At 43.0% G+C, this 14,867-nt stretch overlaps 1 protein-coding gene across 1 annotated transcript; it reads left to right on the top strand.

Annotated features, from left to right (window-relative positions):
* On the top strand, nt 1–4,008 carry LOC119734561 (uncharacterized protein K02A2.6-like). Its single transcript, XM_038208094.1, has 2 exons — nt 1–3,404; nt 3,741–4,008. Exons 1-2 carry the CDS (start codon nt 1–3, stop codon nt 4,006–4,008), a joined length of 3,672 nt encoding a protein of 1,223 aa, XP_038064022.1.
* The last annotated feature ends 10,859 nt before the right edge of the window (nt 4,009–14,867 follow it).

The following is a 14,867-nucleotide window of genomic DNA, read 5'->3' as shown; positions in this document are numbered from 1 at the left end:
ATGGCGTCGGGACTTATCGGTCGGATTGACCCATATAACAGCGATGAGGAAGACTGGCCAACCTATGTTGAACGCTTAGAACAATATTTTGAGGCCAACAACATCGCTAATGAGAGGAAAGTTTCAGCACTAATCAGCTTGATTGGTAGCAAAACGTATACACTTCTCAAGAATCTCACTGCACCTGAGAAGCCATCGTCAAAACCGTATGCTGAACTCATAAAAATCTTGACAGCACATCTTGCACCTAGACCCCTGGTCATCGCAGAACGTTTTCGTTTTCACAAACGCGATCAAAAGGAGGGAGAACGTGTCAGCACTTATTTGGCTGGACTTAGAAAACTAGCTGAACATTGTCAGTTTGGAGATTACCTGAACGAGGCACTTCGTGACAGATTCGTCTGTGGCTTGCGGGCAGGCAGCATTCAGAAACGACTGCTTGCAGAGGATAAACTGACACTGAAAAGGGCAACTGAAATTGCCACAGCGATGGAAACTGCAGCGAGAGATGCCATCGAACTTCACCAGCAGACAACTTCAAGTTCTGCTGTACACACTGTAGCACGACGCAAACAATCATCATGCTACAGGTGTGGCAGATCAGGACATTCTGCCGACAGTTGCAGATTTAAAGATGCAACATGCCATTCATGTGGAAAACAGGGCCACATAGCACCAGCCTGCCGCTCCAAACCTCGTCCCCAGGGTAGGCCTAATAGACCACAGAAAAAGCCCTACAAGCCTCAACCCAATCAGAAAGGGAAGGTGAAAACTATGGAGGAAATTCCAGACACCGATAACGAGGACGACAACATTCTGATTGCCAGGATGAACATTCACAATGTGGGTCATAATCGGTGTGACATGAGCACAGCTATCTGGGTCACGCTCCACATTAACGACCGTCCAGTAAAGATGGAGGTGGACACGGGGTCAGCCATTACATTGCTATCTATGGCTGACTATCAGAAATTCTTCCCTGGAGAACAGTTGCAGCCGACAAAGATCAAACTGCAGACATACACAGGAGAACAGATTTCTCCGGCAGGACTCCTGAATGCCAAAGTTCGCTACAACAATCAGGAGCACAATGGGAAGATGTACATCATCAAAGGCAACAGTGCACCACTTCTTGGCAGAGACTGGCTAGCTCATATCAAGTTAGACTGGCCAAAATTGTTCGCCATGACAACCGCTCAACCCCCCAAAATTGGCAACACTGAAGAAAAGCTGGACGCCATGCTGAGTGAGTACCCAGAGCTCTTTCAAGAGGAGATCGGGGAACTCAAAGGCATTACTGGGAAGCTCAACGTACGCAACAATGCACAACCGGTATTTGTGAAAACCAGGCAAGTTCCGTACGCTCTACGACCCAAAGTGGAAGCAGAACTGACAAAGCTCGAACGTCAGGGCATCATTTCGTCAGTAGAATCCAGTGATTGGGCAACACCCATTGTCCCCGTGCCAAAACCAAACGGGGGCGTACGCATTTGTGGAGATTTTAAGGTGACGGTCAACCCTAACCTTAACATGGAACGTTATCCGCTACCGCGAGTGGAGGATGTCTTCGCTAATCTCTCCGGCGGCCAAAGATACAGCAAGCTTGATTTGCGCCAAGCGTACTTGCACATGGTCATCGATGCGGAGTCCAGAAAGTTGCTGACTATCAACACGCATAAGGGTCTGTTCGTCTACAACAGACTACCCTTTGGCATTGCGTCTGCACCAGCCATGTGGCAGAGAAGCATGGAGCAGGTACTCCAAGGCATACCTGGAGTCCAGTGCATCTTGGATGACATGATCATCACAGGCCGCAATGATGAAGAACACCTCAGCAATCTGAGAAGGGTCCTTGACGTGCTGAAGGCCCGTGGACTGCGCTTGAACAAAGCGAAATGCGAATTCTTCAAGCGAAAAGTGGTCTTCTGTGGGCATGAGATAACCCATGAAGGCCTGAACAAAACCCAAGACAAGGTTCATGCCGTCAAAAATGCTCCACGACCAACCAATGTGAGCCAATTGCGTTCGTTCCTGGGCCTGGTAAACTACTACCACCGGTTCCTACCCAATTTGTCGACTGAGCTACATCCACTGAATGAGCTCCTGCAAAAGAACCACAAGTGGGTGTGGACCCCTACTTGTGAGAAGGCGTTCGAGAAGGCCAAGTCCTTGATCACAGCAGATGAGGTCTTGACACACTATGACCCAGACCTTCCAGTGAAACTTGCGTGTGACGCCTCACCCTATGGTCTTGGCGCTGTTATGTCACATGTCATGCCTGATGGTTCAGAACGCCCTGTCGCCTACGCATCACGTACACTGACGACTGCAGAACGCAATTACTCTCAAATTGACAAGGAGGCACTCGCGTTGGTGTGGGGAGTGAAGAAGTTCAATCTGTACCTATGTGGACGGAAATTCACCCTGGTGACAGATCACCAACCACTTACCTCTATCTTCAATCCCTCGAAGAGCACTCCTTCAACTGCTGCTGCACGACTTGCGAGGTATGCGATTTTCCTTGGTAGTCATGATTACACCATCGAATACAAAAACACTGCTAAGCACTGCAATGCTGACGGGCTATCCAGATTACCCTTGGGCGAGACTGTGTCTGAACCAGCGGATCCTGATGACATACTCCAGGTGTCCCAACTAGAGACACTACCTGTCTCCAGTAGCGACGTTCGCAAAGAAACAGCCAGTGACATTACGCTTGCCAAGGTGTACGATTACACCATGAGAGGATGGCCTTCAGACACCGATCCAAGCCTAGCAGCATACCACAGTCGCAGAAACGAAATCACAGTGCACGACAACTGCTTGATGTGGGGACTTCGTGTCATAGTCCCTGGCAAACTGCGTGCACAAGTCCTAGCGGAGCTACACGAGGGTCATCTCGGAGTAGTCAAGATGAAATCTCTCTCTCGAGGTTTTGCTTGGTGGCCGGGAATTGACCATGACATTGAGCAACTAGCCAAAGAATGCTCTGGTTGCCAGAAAACCCAACGTAACCCAACTCTGGCCCCACTTCATACCTGGGAATGGCCTGCGAAACCGTGGCAGAGAATACACGTCGACTACGCTGGCCCATTCTTGGGACAGATGTTCCTGGTAGTTGTGGATGCGCATTCAAAATGGCCAGAAGTGATCCAGACTACCACTGCGACATCAAGCCAGACCATTGACATCCTAAGGGGCATATTCGCACAACATGGTGTCCCTGAGCAACTTGTTAGCGACAATGGTCCCCAGTTCAAGTCAGAGGAGTTCGAAACCTTCCTGAAACGCAATGGGGTGAAGCACATAACTTCAGCTCCTTACCACCCAGCGACAAATGGACTTGCCGAGCCCTTCGTCCAAACCTTCAAGAATGGACTCAAATCGATGGAAGGGGAGAAAGGGTCGGTAAAGCAAAAATTGTGCAGCTTTCTCCTTGCTTACCGCAATGCACCACATGCTACCACTGGTCATTCTCCGGCGTTCCTTCTCATGGGATGAAACCTCCGATCCAGACTTGACATCATCAAACCAGACATCCGCCAACGAGTCGCTCGTAAACAACTGGAACAGTCAATCTATCACAAATCTGGGAAGACGACTCGAAACCTGCTCACAGGCCAACCTGTGCTCGCTCGCAACTACCGAGACAGTCAGAAGTGGATTCCAGGCATAATCCACTCCCAAACTGGCCCACTCGCATACGAAGTTCGAGTTGGTCCCGACTCCATCTGGCGCAGACACATCGACCAACTTCTTGATGTCGACACTGGGAAGCCCTTCTTCTTCAACCAGCAGCCAGATCCTGTACCCCCATTTGTCCCTGATATCAGTGACCAGATGACTCCCAATCGTCCAGTACCTACTTCACCAACACATACACCTACCGACATCCAGCCCAGCGCAGAACAACCATCTGTTGTACCCGAGACAGCAACAGAACCACCTAGAACTGAGAGACGCTACCCCCAGAGGAAGCGGAAACCACCGGATAGACTGGATCTCTAAACCCCATACACACATAAGGTCCCAAAAAGGCTTGGGTAGCCACTATACTTGTGTTCTATACTTGTGTTTAGTAGTTTAGTGTTCAGAGCATGTGTTAAAAGAAAAAACAAGAAGGAACAAACAACCCAAACTCTCACTTTCATGAGTCCAAAAGACAACAGAAAAATGACACTTCACTAGTCAAATAATTCCAGATCAAAAAGAAATTTGCAGTTTATTACGAACAAAAATCATTGATAATTGTTTTGATATGCCAAAAGCTATTGCAAGTAATATCTCATGTGAACCTTGAATTCAACAATTTTGAACTGGAAATTGAACTCTAATTATCATGTGAACATTTATGGACTTTATTGCAGTTCCATATTTAAGTGAGGAGGAGATGTAATGTATGCTCCCGCACTCAGTAATTCATTTACAGTATACTTAAAGTGCGCCCTCAGTTGTTACACTGTTACAATCCAGTTTCCAACATGGCTGAATAAACCAGGTGAGCTCGTTCCGAATTATATGTCAGAACCCACTCAATATCTCACAGTCGTTGACGCATCTTGCTCGCCCAGGTTGGCCGGCGATGACCTGGCTGCCCTGATATCCCGCTGTATCATTGTCAATTATACGGTCGCATTATTGAAGAGAAAGTCTGCACTTACCGCTAGTTACTGTTGTTTGACATGCCGCTGGGACTGTTACGAGAAGAAACAAAAAGGCCGCGAAGAGCGCCTCCGGACTCCGTCGTTGACGCATCCTGCTCGCCTGGGTTGGCCAGCGATCGCCCTGCCTTGAAATTGGCCCTGAAATCCCGTTGTATCACTGTCAATAAACGGTCGGCTTGCGTACTACATACAGGCAGCACACTGCTCCGAGATCAGTCTAGGAGCGGTCTGGTAATATCATCGACGTGACATGTCGGGTATTGGGGCTCAGATCGGAAGGCCCCTCCCCTATATCTGTGATAGACAGCTCGGAGTGTCATTGTCACGCATGTTCAGTGCATTGTAACTCCGATTCGTTTCAACAGTCTTTTTTTTCCTTAAAAAAATCACGACGTCATAGGGGAGCCAACTCGAAAGGCCTGGTACATCAACACAAGGTTTTTTTTCTCCGATTTCACATTTGCACTTGATGGCGCCTCATGAAAAAAACAAGTACAGACCGTGTCCATTATTTTAATAGATAAGCATCGAAAAGGGCTGACTTTCTTTTTTTACAAAAATAAAATAAACTTAAGGGACTCAGCCAACGTGAACACCTGATGAATGGCGGCCTACACCTTTTAAAACTCATGACCATTATCCAAGTTCGGTATTATAGCTCCTGTATTTCAACAAAACTTAGCCATATAGGCCTAGGCCCTCCGTTTTCTGTTAACCGCGTGTTTACATTATTAAGCCACATGTAGGCTAACTCGTTTCTAAACGCATTTGCATTTTTTTCTCGGCAACTGTTCTCAACAGAACTATGTAAAATGATGTCTTCCTGTACTAGAACGAAAGAGATATTTTCCCTCATATTTTTTTCCCAGGATGGGCCATAGGATTATCCCCTCGTTTTTAAGTCTTTGTTCCGCTATGGAAAATATGATCGAACCTGGTTCGCAGGATCAACTTTATCAATCTCGATAAGTAGTAAACCCTGGCAGGGCAATATGCCTCCAAGTACTCCGCAATAGCAAGCAATTGACTTATAACGTGAACTTGATGATTTTATTTCAAACGTGTATCACGCAATGTAACGTTCATGGCGATTTATTAAAGACAATCGTCCGTTTTTCCATTTTGCTTATTATATAAATGTAATACTGCATGTTGCATGGGTAAGATTCTAACATTACAGCTTTGAGAAATCATGTAGGCCTATTTTTCGATCTCTACGAAAGCCCATTAGCGCCACTGTAAGTATATATGTTGTGGATTATTTAATTCGTTATTACGGATTAATAATTCGTTATTACGGATTATATATAATTCGTTATTACGGATTACTAATTCGTTATAACGGATTATTTAATTCGTTATTACGGATTATTAATTCGTTGTAAACGTTGTATGCAAAGATAGCGCCGCCTAGCGGCGCTATATACACAGGCCCCTGGTCACGTGCTCTCCACGTGTGAGAACATCAGACCTAATTCGTAATAACGAATTAATAATCCTTAATAACGAATTAAATAATCCGTAATAACGAATTAATAATCCGTAATAACGAATTAGTAATCCGTAATAACGAATTAAATAATCCGTTATAACGAATTAATAATCCGTAATAACGAATTAGTAATCCGTAATAACGAATTAAATAATCCGTTATAACAAATTAATAATCCGTAATAACGAATTACATAATCTGTAACATATATACTTGCAGTGGCGCTAATGGGCTTTCGTAGATCTCACTCCACGACGAATTGATTTCATTTGTACATCGGACAACGCGTACGTACAGCAATAAACAATTATAGCATGGCCATCCATGCTTTTAATATAGGTGGCGGGAAAGGTGTTTACGAGGTGTCAAGGGAGGTAGGCTGCTACGGTTGATTTTCCACAAAAGCTCGGACTCAGGCGGGATAGCAGCTAGTTTGGCAGCGTCCGAGGTTGCGCATGATTAAACACATAATTATAGACCGAATTTGATATTCCTGTCCTACAATAAGTAACACTTTGTGCAAGGGGTCCATTGTATCATTTCCAGTCTGGGGCCCGTCAGCAAAGAGATTCTCCATTGTGGTTGTGGTGGTTATTGCACTTTATCCCACCACAAAACAGTACTTGTCTGGGTTGCCCATACTTTTCATGGTTGACTGGCGCATGCGGGATTGGCCAATAAGGGCCATTCTTGTAGATTCGGATGAGACAAGACACACTAAACGTGGGTACAGAGTGTAGGCATTTTCCGTTGAAAAATCAAAATTTGTATTTTTAACTATGCACACCTCTAATGTAAAAGCTCTCTGGGGTATCTGCTCTTCCTATATTAAGCATAGTACAAGCCTCTTCCCTTTTTTTCGAGTGCCCGGGGTTATTTACTCCACCATTTTCACAGATGATTCTGCTCCAAAGGATAGAATTCAGACGGTGTGGGGTTGTTTATGACAACGCGAACACTAAGCTCGGGTTCAAAAGTTTAGCGTAAACCCCCATGCTATGACTCGGCCCCAGGCTTTTAAAATATTCCTGGCGCGATATGAGTTTTACCGCCCCGTCCAAACCTAGACGTTTACATGAGTGAGCCAATATGCATCTTGATTTATCTCACGTACTTACATTCGTGTTGTCACCCTTGTTGTGTGAATAGTAAAATCTTTTAAATCAGGTATTTGCTTTCAGCGAATCAGAGTTCAAAGTTTTACCGAGCAACGCCCATGCAATTTGAATAGCATAAGGCTCGGGTATTCATATACCGCACTGGACCTTAAATAACAATTTACAATGCATAAAAGCTTATCCTGGAAGTAGGTATTACATATGAGAGAGCACAATTTGTGAAAATTTACTGAAGGCAAATTTTCGTTCTACGTACGAATGCATTTGCTTGGACCCCCTTCCCCCGTGTACGCATGTTGTGCGCAATGTTAACAACCCCTCCTCTCTCCCCCATTCGTGCATACATACTTTGTGGACGGTCCTTGTCAGGGTTGCGCGTAATGGCGGATCCGGGATAGGCCAATGGCTTGGGGCCTTTTTGTATGCAGATTTGGATAAGTCGGAGCAAATTTAACTTGGATGCAGCAATTTTCCGTTGAAATAAAAATATGCATTTCACCTGTCCACGTCTCTATAATTAAAGCTCTCCAGAGGCAAATTGTCGCTCTACGTACTTATATTTAGCATATACAAGCCTTGATCTTAACTTTATGTGTTGCTCGGGGTTATTTGTTTTTCTACAGGGCTTGGCTTATGTCAAACGTCGAACTTCTGCCGTGTCTAATTTAATTCATTACAGTTGGCAAATAAGCGGCAGAAGTTCGGCAGTTGCTTCAAACGTCGACTTTCTGTTGAACGGAATTCGGTTGTTCCACATGGCGACCTTTTAGACATGTCCATGAGCGCCATTTTGTTTAAAAAGCCGAAACATGAACAGCCTGAGCAGGCGCATGCGCATTTTAAATCGGTATACCACTGCGATTCGGATTTTTGCCGTTTGAAGCCGTGCAGATCTTTTGTCCCTCAGAGCGGCAAGACATGTCGAACTTGCGACAGGAAGCCGGCAGTTGCTTCCAACGTCGACTTTCTGCCGTGTCTAATTCAAATAATGTCAACTTTGGGGCCAGTATTTGAATTAAACACGGCAGAAGTTCGACGTTTGAAGCGGGTTATAAGATCTTCATTGTTAATGCTTAGTAGGATTTATTACATGACTGCAATATTATTCTGTCACTGTCATATAAACTCTACCTTTGGTCACGGATGATTCCGCTCCAAAGGATGGAATTCAGTCGGTAAATATTTGGGTTGGTTTTCACAACGCAAACACCAGGCTCCGGGTTCAAAAGTTCAGCATAAACCCCCATGAAATTTGAATGGCTCGGCCCTTAGCTTTTCAAATTTCCTTGCATCGCAATTGCATATTAAGGGCGTCCCTTTTAATTCTATGGTTGTCATATTATTTTGGCCTTGAAGGAGGCTCGGTCGCTCGAAATAAATTTCTGGGGTAGAAAAAAAAGTACATGCTGAATGCACAAAAGGGTAAATAGAATGACGCAAACTATTGAATATATGACTGTCTCGTTCTGAATTTGCTTTTATTTCCATCATTTCAAAATAAATCAACCCAATACTCTGTTTCGGTATTCATAACCCTGTTATGTTCAACAAAATATGGGTCTATCGCTTGAAGTTTCCGATCTCGTTCAGTGGTGCACGAACGAAATTGTTCGGCTTTATACCTGTATTGGTGATTTTGAAGCCCCGTTTGACGTTCATGGGGCGGCTCCCCGTGTCAACCCCCATTATCTCAAAAGAAATAAATTCTGTTTCTTCACATTCATCTTCAATCCAGGTTTAATAAGTAGATCATAACTCCACTTCCAGACTTTATCTGCACTATACAGCTTATAAACGTTTTCACTATCGACGCTGCCGCATTATGAACACGTTATGATCATCAACATAAAACTTGAAGATGGTTCAATATCCCTGATTGTCCAGTCTGTATATCTGTACTGTGCACACCTGCAACACGTTTGCGCAATTTATGAGAGGTGGATGTATTTGAGATTTGAAATTAATAACTTCCTCGAGTTGAATAATATGAGTTTTACCGCCCGTCCAAATCTAATAATAATAATAATAATTACCGGCAATGGGGTAATAGGGAGACTTTCCCATAGACTTGTGCACAAAAAATTCCGATTTAAATGTGCCCTTACCCAATATTCCCTTGTCCTTTTTCCACGAATTTCAGTATTTTTACTAATTAGACCACGAGCAACAAATATAACCTAATTTCGACAGTAAAAATTTGCCTCTAAAGGGGGGCTGCGCCAATAGGGAGACACCTAGCCTATTAAGCCCATGTCTCCCTACTATCGAGATTTCTACGCTAACGTGTCTCCCTAATAGTACATTTGTAGGAATAATTATGATAATAAAAATAATAATAGTGGGTATTCATAAAGCGCACGTATTCACCAGGACTGGTGCTCAAGGCGCTACATCATTATTTCCCCTGCTCGTTGGGTCCATGAAACATTCCAAATACCATCTCAGCTCCGAGTATACAGCTCGATGCAGCCTGTTAGGCGCAATGAAGCTAATTCAATCACAATAACCATCTCTGCCCTCACAGGTACCCATTTACTCCTTGGTTTAGAGAAGCAATGAGTGACAAAGTGCCTTAATTGCCCAAGGGCACACGCACCATGACCCCAGACGTTTGCATGAGTGAGCCAATATTTATCTGTCTTTTATTTCACCTACTTACATTCGTGTTGTCGCCCTTGTTGCGTGAATATTGAAATCTTTTAAATCAGGTATTTTCTTTCAGCAAGAAAAAACGCCAGAATTTGTGTTGCAATAATCCTCGTGTAAAAGCCAAGAATCTGTCACAAATTATTACTTCATGGAAGACGTCAAGGGAATTTGTCTCGCAGATTGCGGTATGAAATAATGGAATCAGGTTCTTGAGAACCAGCAAACAGTAGGCCTATCTTTAGCTGCACAGTCCCATTCAGCCAACTTGTTTGTGTTTCCAATCTAAATAGTAAGCTCTGTCTTTGGTCACGGATAATTCCACTCCAAAGGATGGAATTCAGTCGGTAAATATTTGGGTTGGTTTTCACAACGCAAACACCAGGCTCCGGGTTCAAAAGGTTAGAGATAGCGGAGGGAGATAGTCAAGCCTTCGTAGATTTTGCATCTTTATTCAACACAAGTTCGAACTCGTAGACGCCACTGATGTTTCTGAGCTGAACAGTTCCGTGTGTCATGGCAACAGGGTTGAAATAGTCTGGTGCCAACACTTTTTAATGTTTCTTTACTGCAGTAATTACAATGACTACAACAACAGACTGGTTCCGTAAAGATTACATGCCACAGACTACATGTCTAAGAGGCGGGCTCCAAACGAAATTGTTGGTGCTACCATAAAAAAAAATACCGCACGGCATCGAGCTGGATACTCACCGAGTTGACGTCACCTGGGCGCGTATTTACTTCCCGGACGCGCTGCGTAATCGGCCAATTAAGCTTTCCAATTTGATCATGAATATTTAAGAGGTGTTCCGGTAGTTTTTCCGGTGCAGCGTGAATATTCTACTTCATGAAAATGGACCCATTGCTAGTACCGCGCATGCCTATGTAAGATTATGATATATTAAGGTTTATAGGGAGAGAGACCTGTCACGTGCGAGGGATTAACCAAAAATATGGAAAAAGAGTCCGATTTTCATAGGAGTCGGATTTTCATAGACACCTGCTCATCGACAGTTTCGGATAACTTGATAAGATAAGTGTTAACTGAACTGTAACCAAACTTTTTTTCCAAACCTAGACGGTTACATCATGTGAGCTAGTATGCATCTGTGCTTTATTTCACAATCTTCTTGTAAAAGCAGAGAATTTTGCGATAAAGCCTCTGTGTGAAGGAAGACGCCATTGTAGGCTCTTCAGCAATTCGAATTTATCTCCCAGAAGGAAATCAAGTTCTTGGGAACTTGCCAACATATTTATTTAGATGCATGGTTTCATTATGCCATCATGTGTGTGCTTCCGATAGATTCAAGGCTGAGTGTTGTATTGAGTGATTGTGCCCATTTTCCCTTTTTTCTCTAACAACAAAAGTTTGGTTTGAGATCAAAGTTTAACCGAGCAACGCCCATGCAATTTGAATAGCATGAGGCTCGGGTATTCATTAGCCGCACTGGACCTTTCACTCCTGTTTAATTGAGTTTGCGACTTGACAATAGACTTTCGTCGTAGTGTCAAAGTATTTGTGGTTTTCTCCCCCTTCAGGCGCTGAGCAACTGAATTCCCATCAGTAATTGTTTTTATAGAAATGTTCATGTTTACTTATGCGCATGCATGTCCAATCGCTGAATAAGGAATTCGTGTTTTCGCCGAGCTTTGGAGCCACATGTATAACGGTCCATGGAATTGGAAATGAAGCGTTTATTCAACGAATGTCTCTTAAAGGCTTACATAGGATCATATGCATTTCACCCAAAAGTAACATATCAAATTATCATCAAAAAGCTTACTTGGATTAAAGAACGGGAAAGATTTCCATATAAGAAGTTCACTCAAAACCCTGTGTACAAACCCTATGAGAGTGGACTGAAAATTCTGTGTTTTCTAAGAAAATTAAATGATTGTATTTTCTCACTGCTCAAATTGACTTTGATGACATGAAATTGCTATCTGGGGGCTTGTTAGTCAATACAGAGGAAAATTAGTGAACTTCTTATATGGAAATCTTTCCAAAGAACGTACTAATACTCCGTGAAACTATTCAGTCTGACTTGCTGACTGTCATTTAGAGAAAAAAAACATGGAATGAAGGTCATATCCATCAATCAAGTGACTGTAAATAAAGAGTGCTACTGTAGAAATCGTTTTTCGTGATCAATAGTTTGTGCAAGGTTTTGTGCTGAAACCTCGACAGGTTGTGTTTTGAACATTTGTCTTGGGATTTAGAGTGGAGTTATAGTTGGAAACGAACAAAATGCATGAACAGAAAATGATGCCTTTAAGCGTCTCTGACCAATTTTACTGGACCAAACAATCATGCATGCCTAGATATTACTTGCCTTTTTGTTGATTTCTGCAGTTGCTGCCAACCATGAGGCCTTTCAGACTATCGTTTCACTGTCCGTGTTGAAATCAAGAATGAGTCCGCCTTGAACAGAACTGGGTCCCAACGAACACGGGTTGGCAAGGCATGCCGTTCACACACAGTTTTGTACACGGGCCGGCTGTAATTTTTGAATTATCTACCCGGGTAGATCCACTCAACCCTGGTCCCAATCAGGGTTGAGTTCACCCGTGTAGAGCGATGGACCCGTTGTAGAAGCCGTGTTGGATTGCTGATAGTGTGAAAGGTGTTCCTGGATTGTGGGAAATATTTTTCTTAAATAGCCCACTTCACTTTCAAGGCAGGCATCAAAGAAACCAGTTATTCCTACAATGAAAACTACGAATAGCTAGTCATGAATCAAGAGCTGCATTTCTTTCAAGACCTGTTGTCAGATAGTTTGGGCAAAAGTGGCTTGAGGATGGGACACTGGTACAACTATATGCAGTACTTAAATGCTTTCACTTGAGAAGGTGTATTGGGCTAAACGAGGTAACTTCAAGACAAACGATTAGAAAGAGTAAAATGTAAGGACAAACAAGGGTTGTCTAAAAAATATGTAAAGAATGCTTCAGCTGGTGATTAGTCTCTCATACTCATTAAAAACTATTGTCACTCTAAATAAAGAAATACCTGACACGCGATTTGCACATTGTGGAGATTGCTGACAACACACGTTATGAAAAGTTGATGAACAATAAGGAAGCAATCGGCAGCCATACCCAAAACAAATAAACAACTATTCCAAGTTTGGTTCATATAGGAATGCAAAAACCATTGAAAAGACGCAGGCCTATTCAGAGAGACGGACATACAAAACAATACACTGAATAACAGTAAGCAACTTATACACAAAAATAATTACGTTATTGGAAACTGCGTGCAAGCTAATGCAAAACAATACACTGAATAACAGTAAGCAACTTATACACAAAAATAATTACGTTATTGGAAACTGCGTGCAAGCTAATGCAGGGGCGAAAGTACAGTGGTGGAGAGCGTAAAAATGATTCTCACAGTTTTTCGTGGGAGATCCACGCATGTTCTGTTCAAACATCCGCCATCAGTAATGAGCGCGTAGAGGGCCTAAGCCAAGTTCGGTATTTCAACTGCATGTTAAGATTTGACGATTTTCTTTTGAGACAAACAGTTCGCCGTATGCTTGTAAAATGACTGTCTTTTTCTGAAGTAAGCGAAACATTTCGAAAACGTTGGACAGCGATTTGGACACCGATTTGGCTAATTTGGCTCTGAAGAATTTCTGATTACATCAATGTGCCGCACATAGCTTTCTGTTATCCTTCAATCTGAGATGATATTTGTAAAGTTAAAAATTAAATCAAAGGTCTGAAAATACATTTATTTCTTAATAGACGAAGTTGGAATTGAAACCGAGACACTTGGTGCTAAGCCAATTTCGGTCGCATCCCGAGCCACGCCGATCGAGTCCGAGTCCAAGTCCGAGTCCGCAGGGTTGAGTCCAAGTCCGAGTCGCGAATCATACAAGTCTGTGGTGATATATAAGGTAGTTAAAATATGAACTCAACGATGACTGCCATGGCCCTTATTGATGACTGTCGTGCATAAACTATTTCATTACATGATGCTCGAGTTCAAAGTTTAACAGAGAAACGCCCAAGAAATTTCAATAGCTCGAGCTCCAATATTTCAGTAGCCCTTTGTAAGTTTTTCATCCGAGAGAATGACAATACAGTAGAGTAGGCCTAATCCGGACTTGAGAACCTAAATTAATGATGCGGCCATGGCGACAGGTCACGGAAAATATTCTTGCATTATATCCAGTATTGTTTTAAGCAAAATAAATTAACATTGCTTTTGTTGAGTTGTTGAGTTTTATGGGCGGTATATGCAGTTGTTGCCTTTTTTGTGACGTCACTTAAGAAATATAAATTGGGCACGTACTTGGGCTCAAAAGTCAACAGAATTGCTGTTGAAATCCTCTCGTATCAGCTGAGAATTTGCCACAAAGTAGTACTTTAGTGTAAAGGTAGACGTCATGTAGGCCCTACCCTACATCTACGTATTGCGACTGTCTCTCCCAGATACTGATGTGAAAATAACATTGGAAATCAAGGTCTTGGGAACTTGCTCACAGTATCTTTAGATGCACGGTCTCATTATGCCATCATGTGTGTGCTCCAATCCCCATCTATAAGAGATATATCCAAGGCCGAGTGCTGTATTGTTGGATTTTCCCCTTTTTTGTTTATTTTTACTCTTACGAAATCCCTAGGTTCGAGTTCAAAGTTTAATCGAGCAACGCCCATACATTCAAGGCCGAGTGCTGTATTGTTGGATTTTCCCCTTTTTTGTTTATTTTTACTCTTACAAAATCCCTAGGTTCCAGTTCAAAGTTTAATCGAGCAACGCCCATACATTCAAGGCCGAGTGCTGTATTGTTGGATTTTCCCCTTTTTTGTTTATTTTTACTCTTACAAAATCCCTAGGTTCCAGTTCAAAGTTTAATCGAGCAACGTCCATACATATCGAATAGCATGGAGCTCGGGTATTCATAGTGTTTGAGGCTAATTGAAAATAGACTTTCG

The sequence above is a fragment of the Patiria miniata genome, unplaced genomic scaffold (assembly GCF_015706575.1).
Source record: "Patiria miniata isolate m_02_andy unplaced genomic scaffold, ASM1570657v1 HiC_scaffold_27, whole genome shotgun sequence".
Taxonomy (NCBI): domain Eukaryota; kingdom Metazoa; phylum Echinodermata; class Asteroidea; order Valvatida; family Asterinidae; genus Patiria; species Patiria miniata.
Note: the sequence above shows the minus strand (reverse complement) of the source record. Positions and strands in the feature narration are given on the sequence as shown.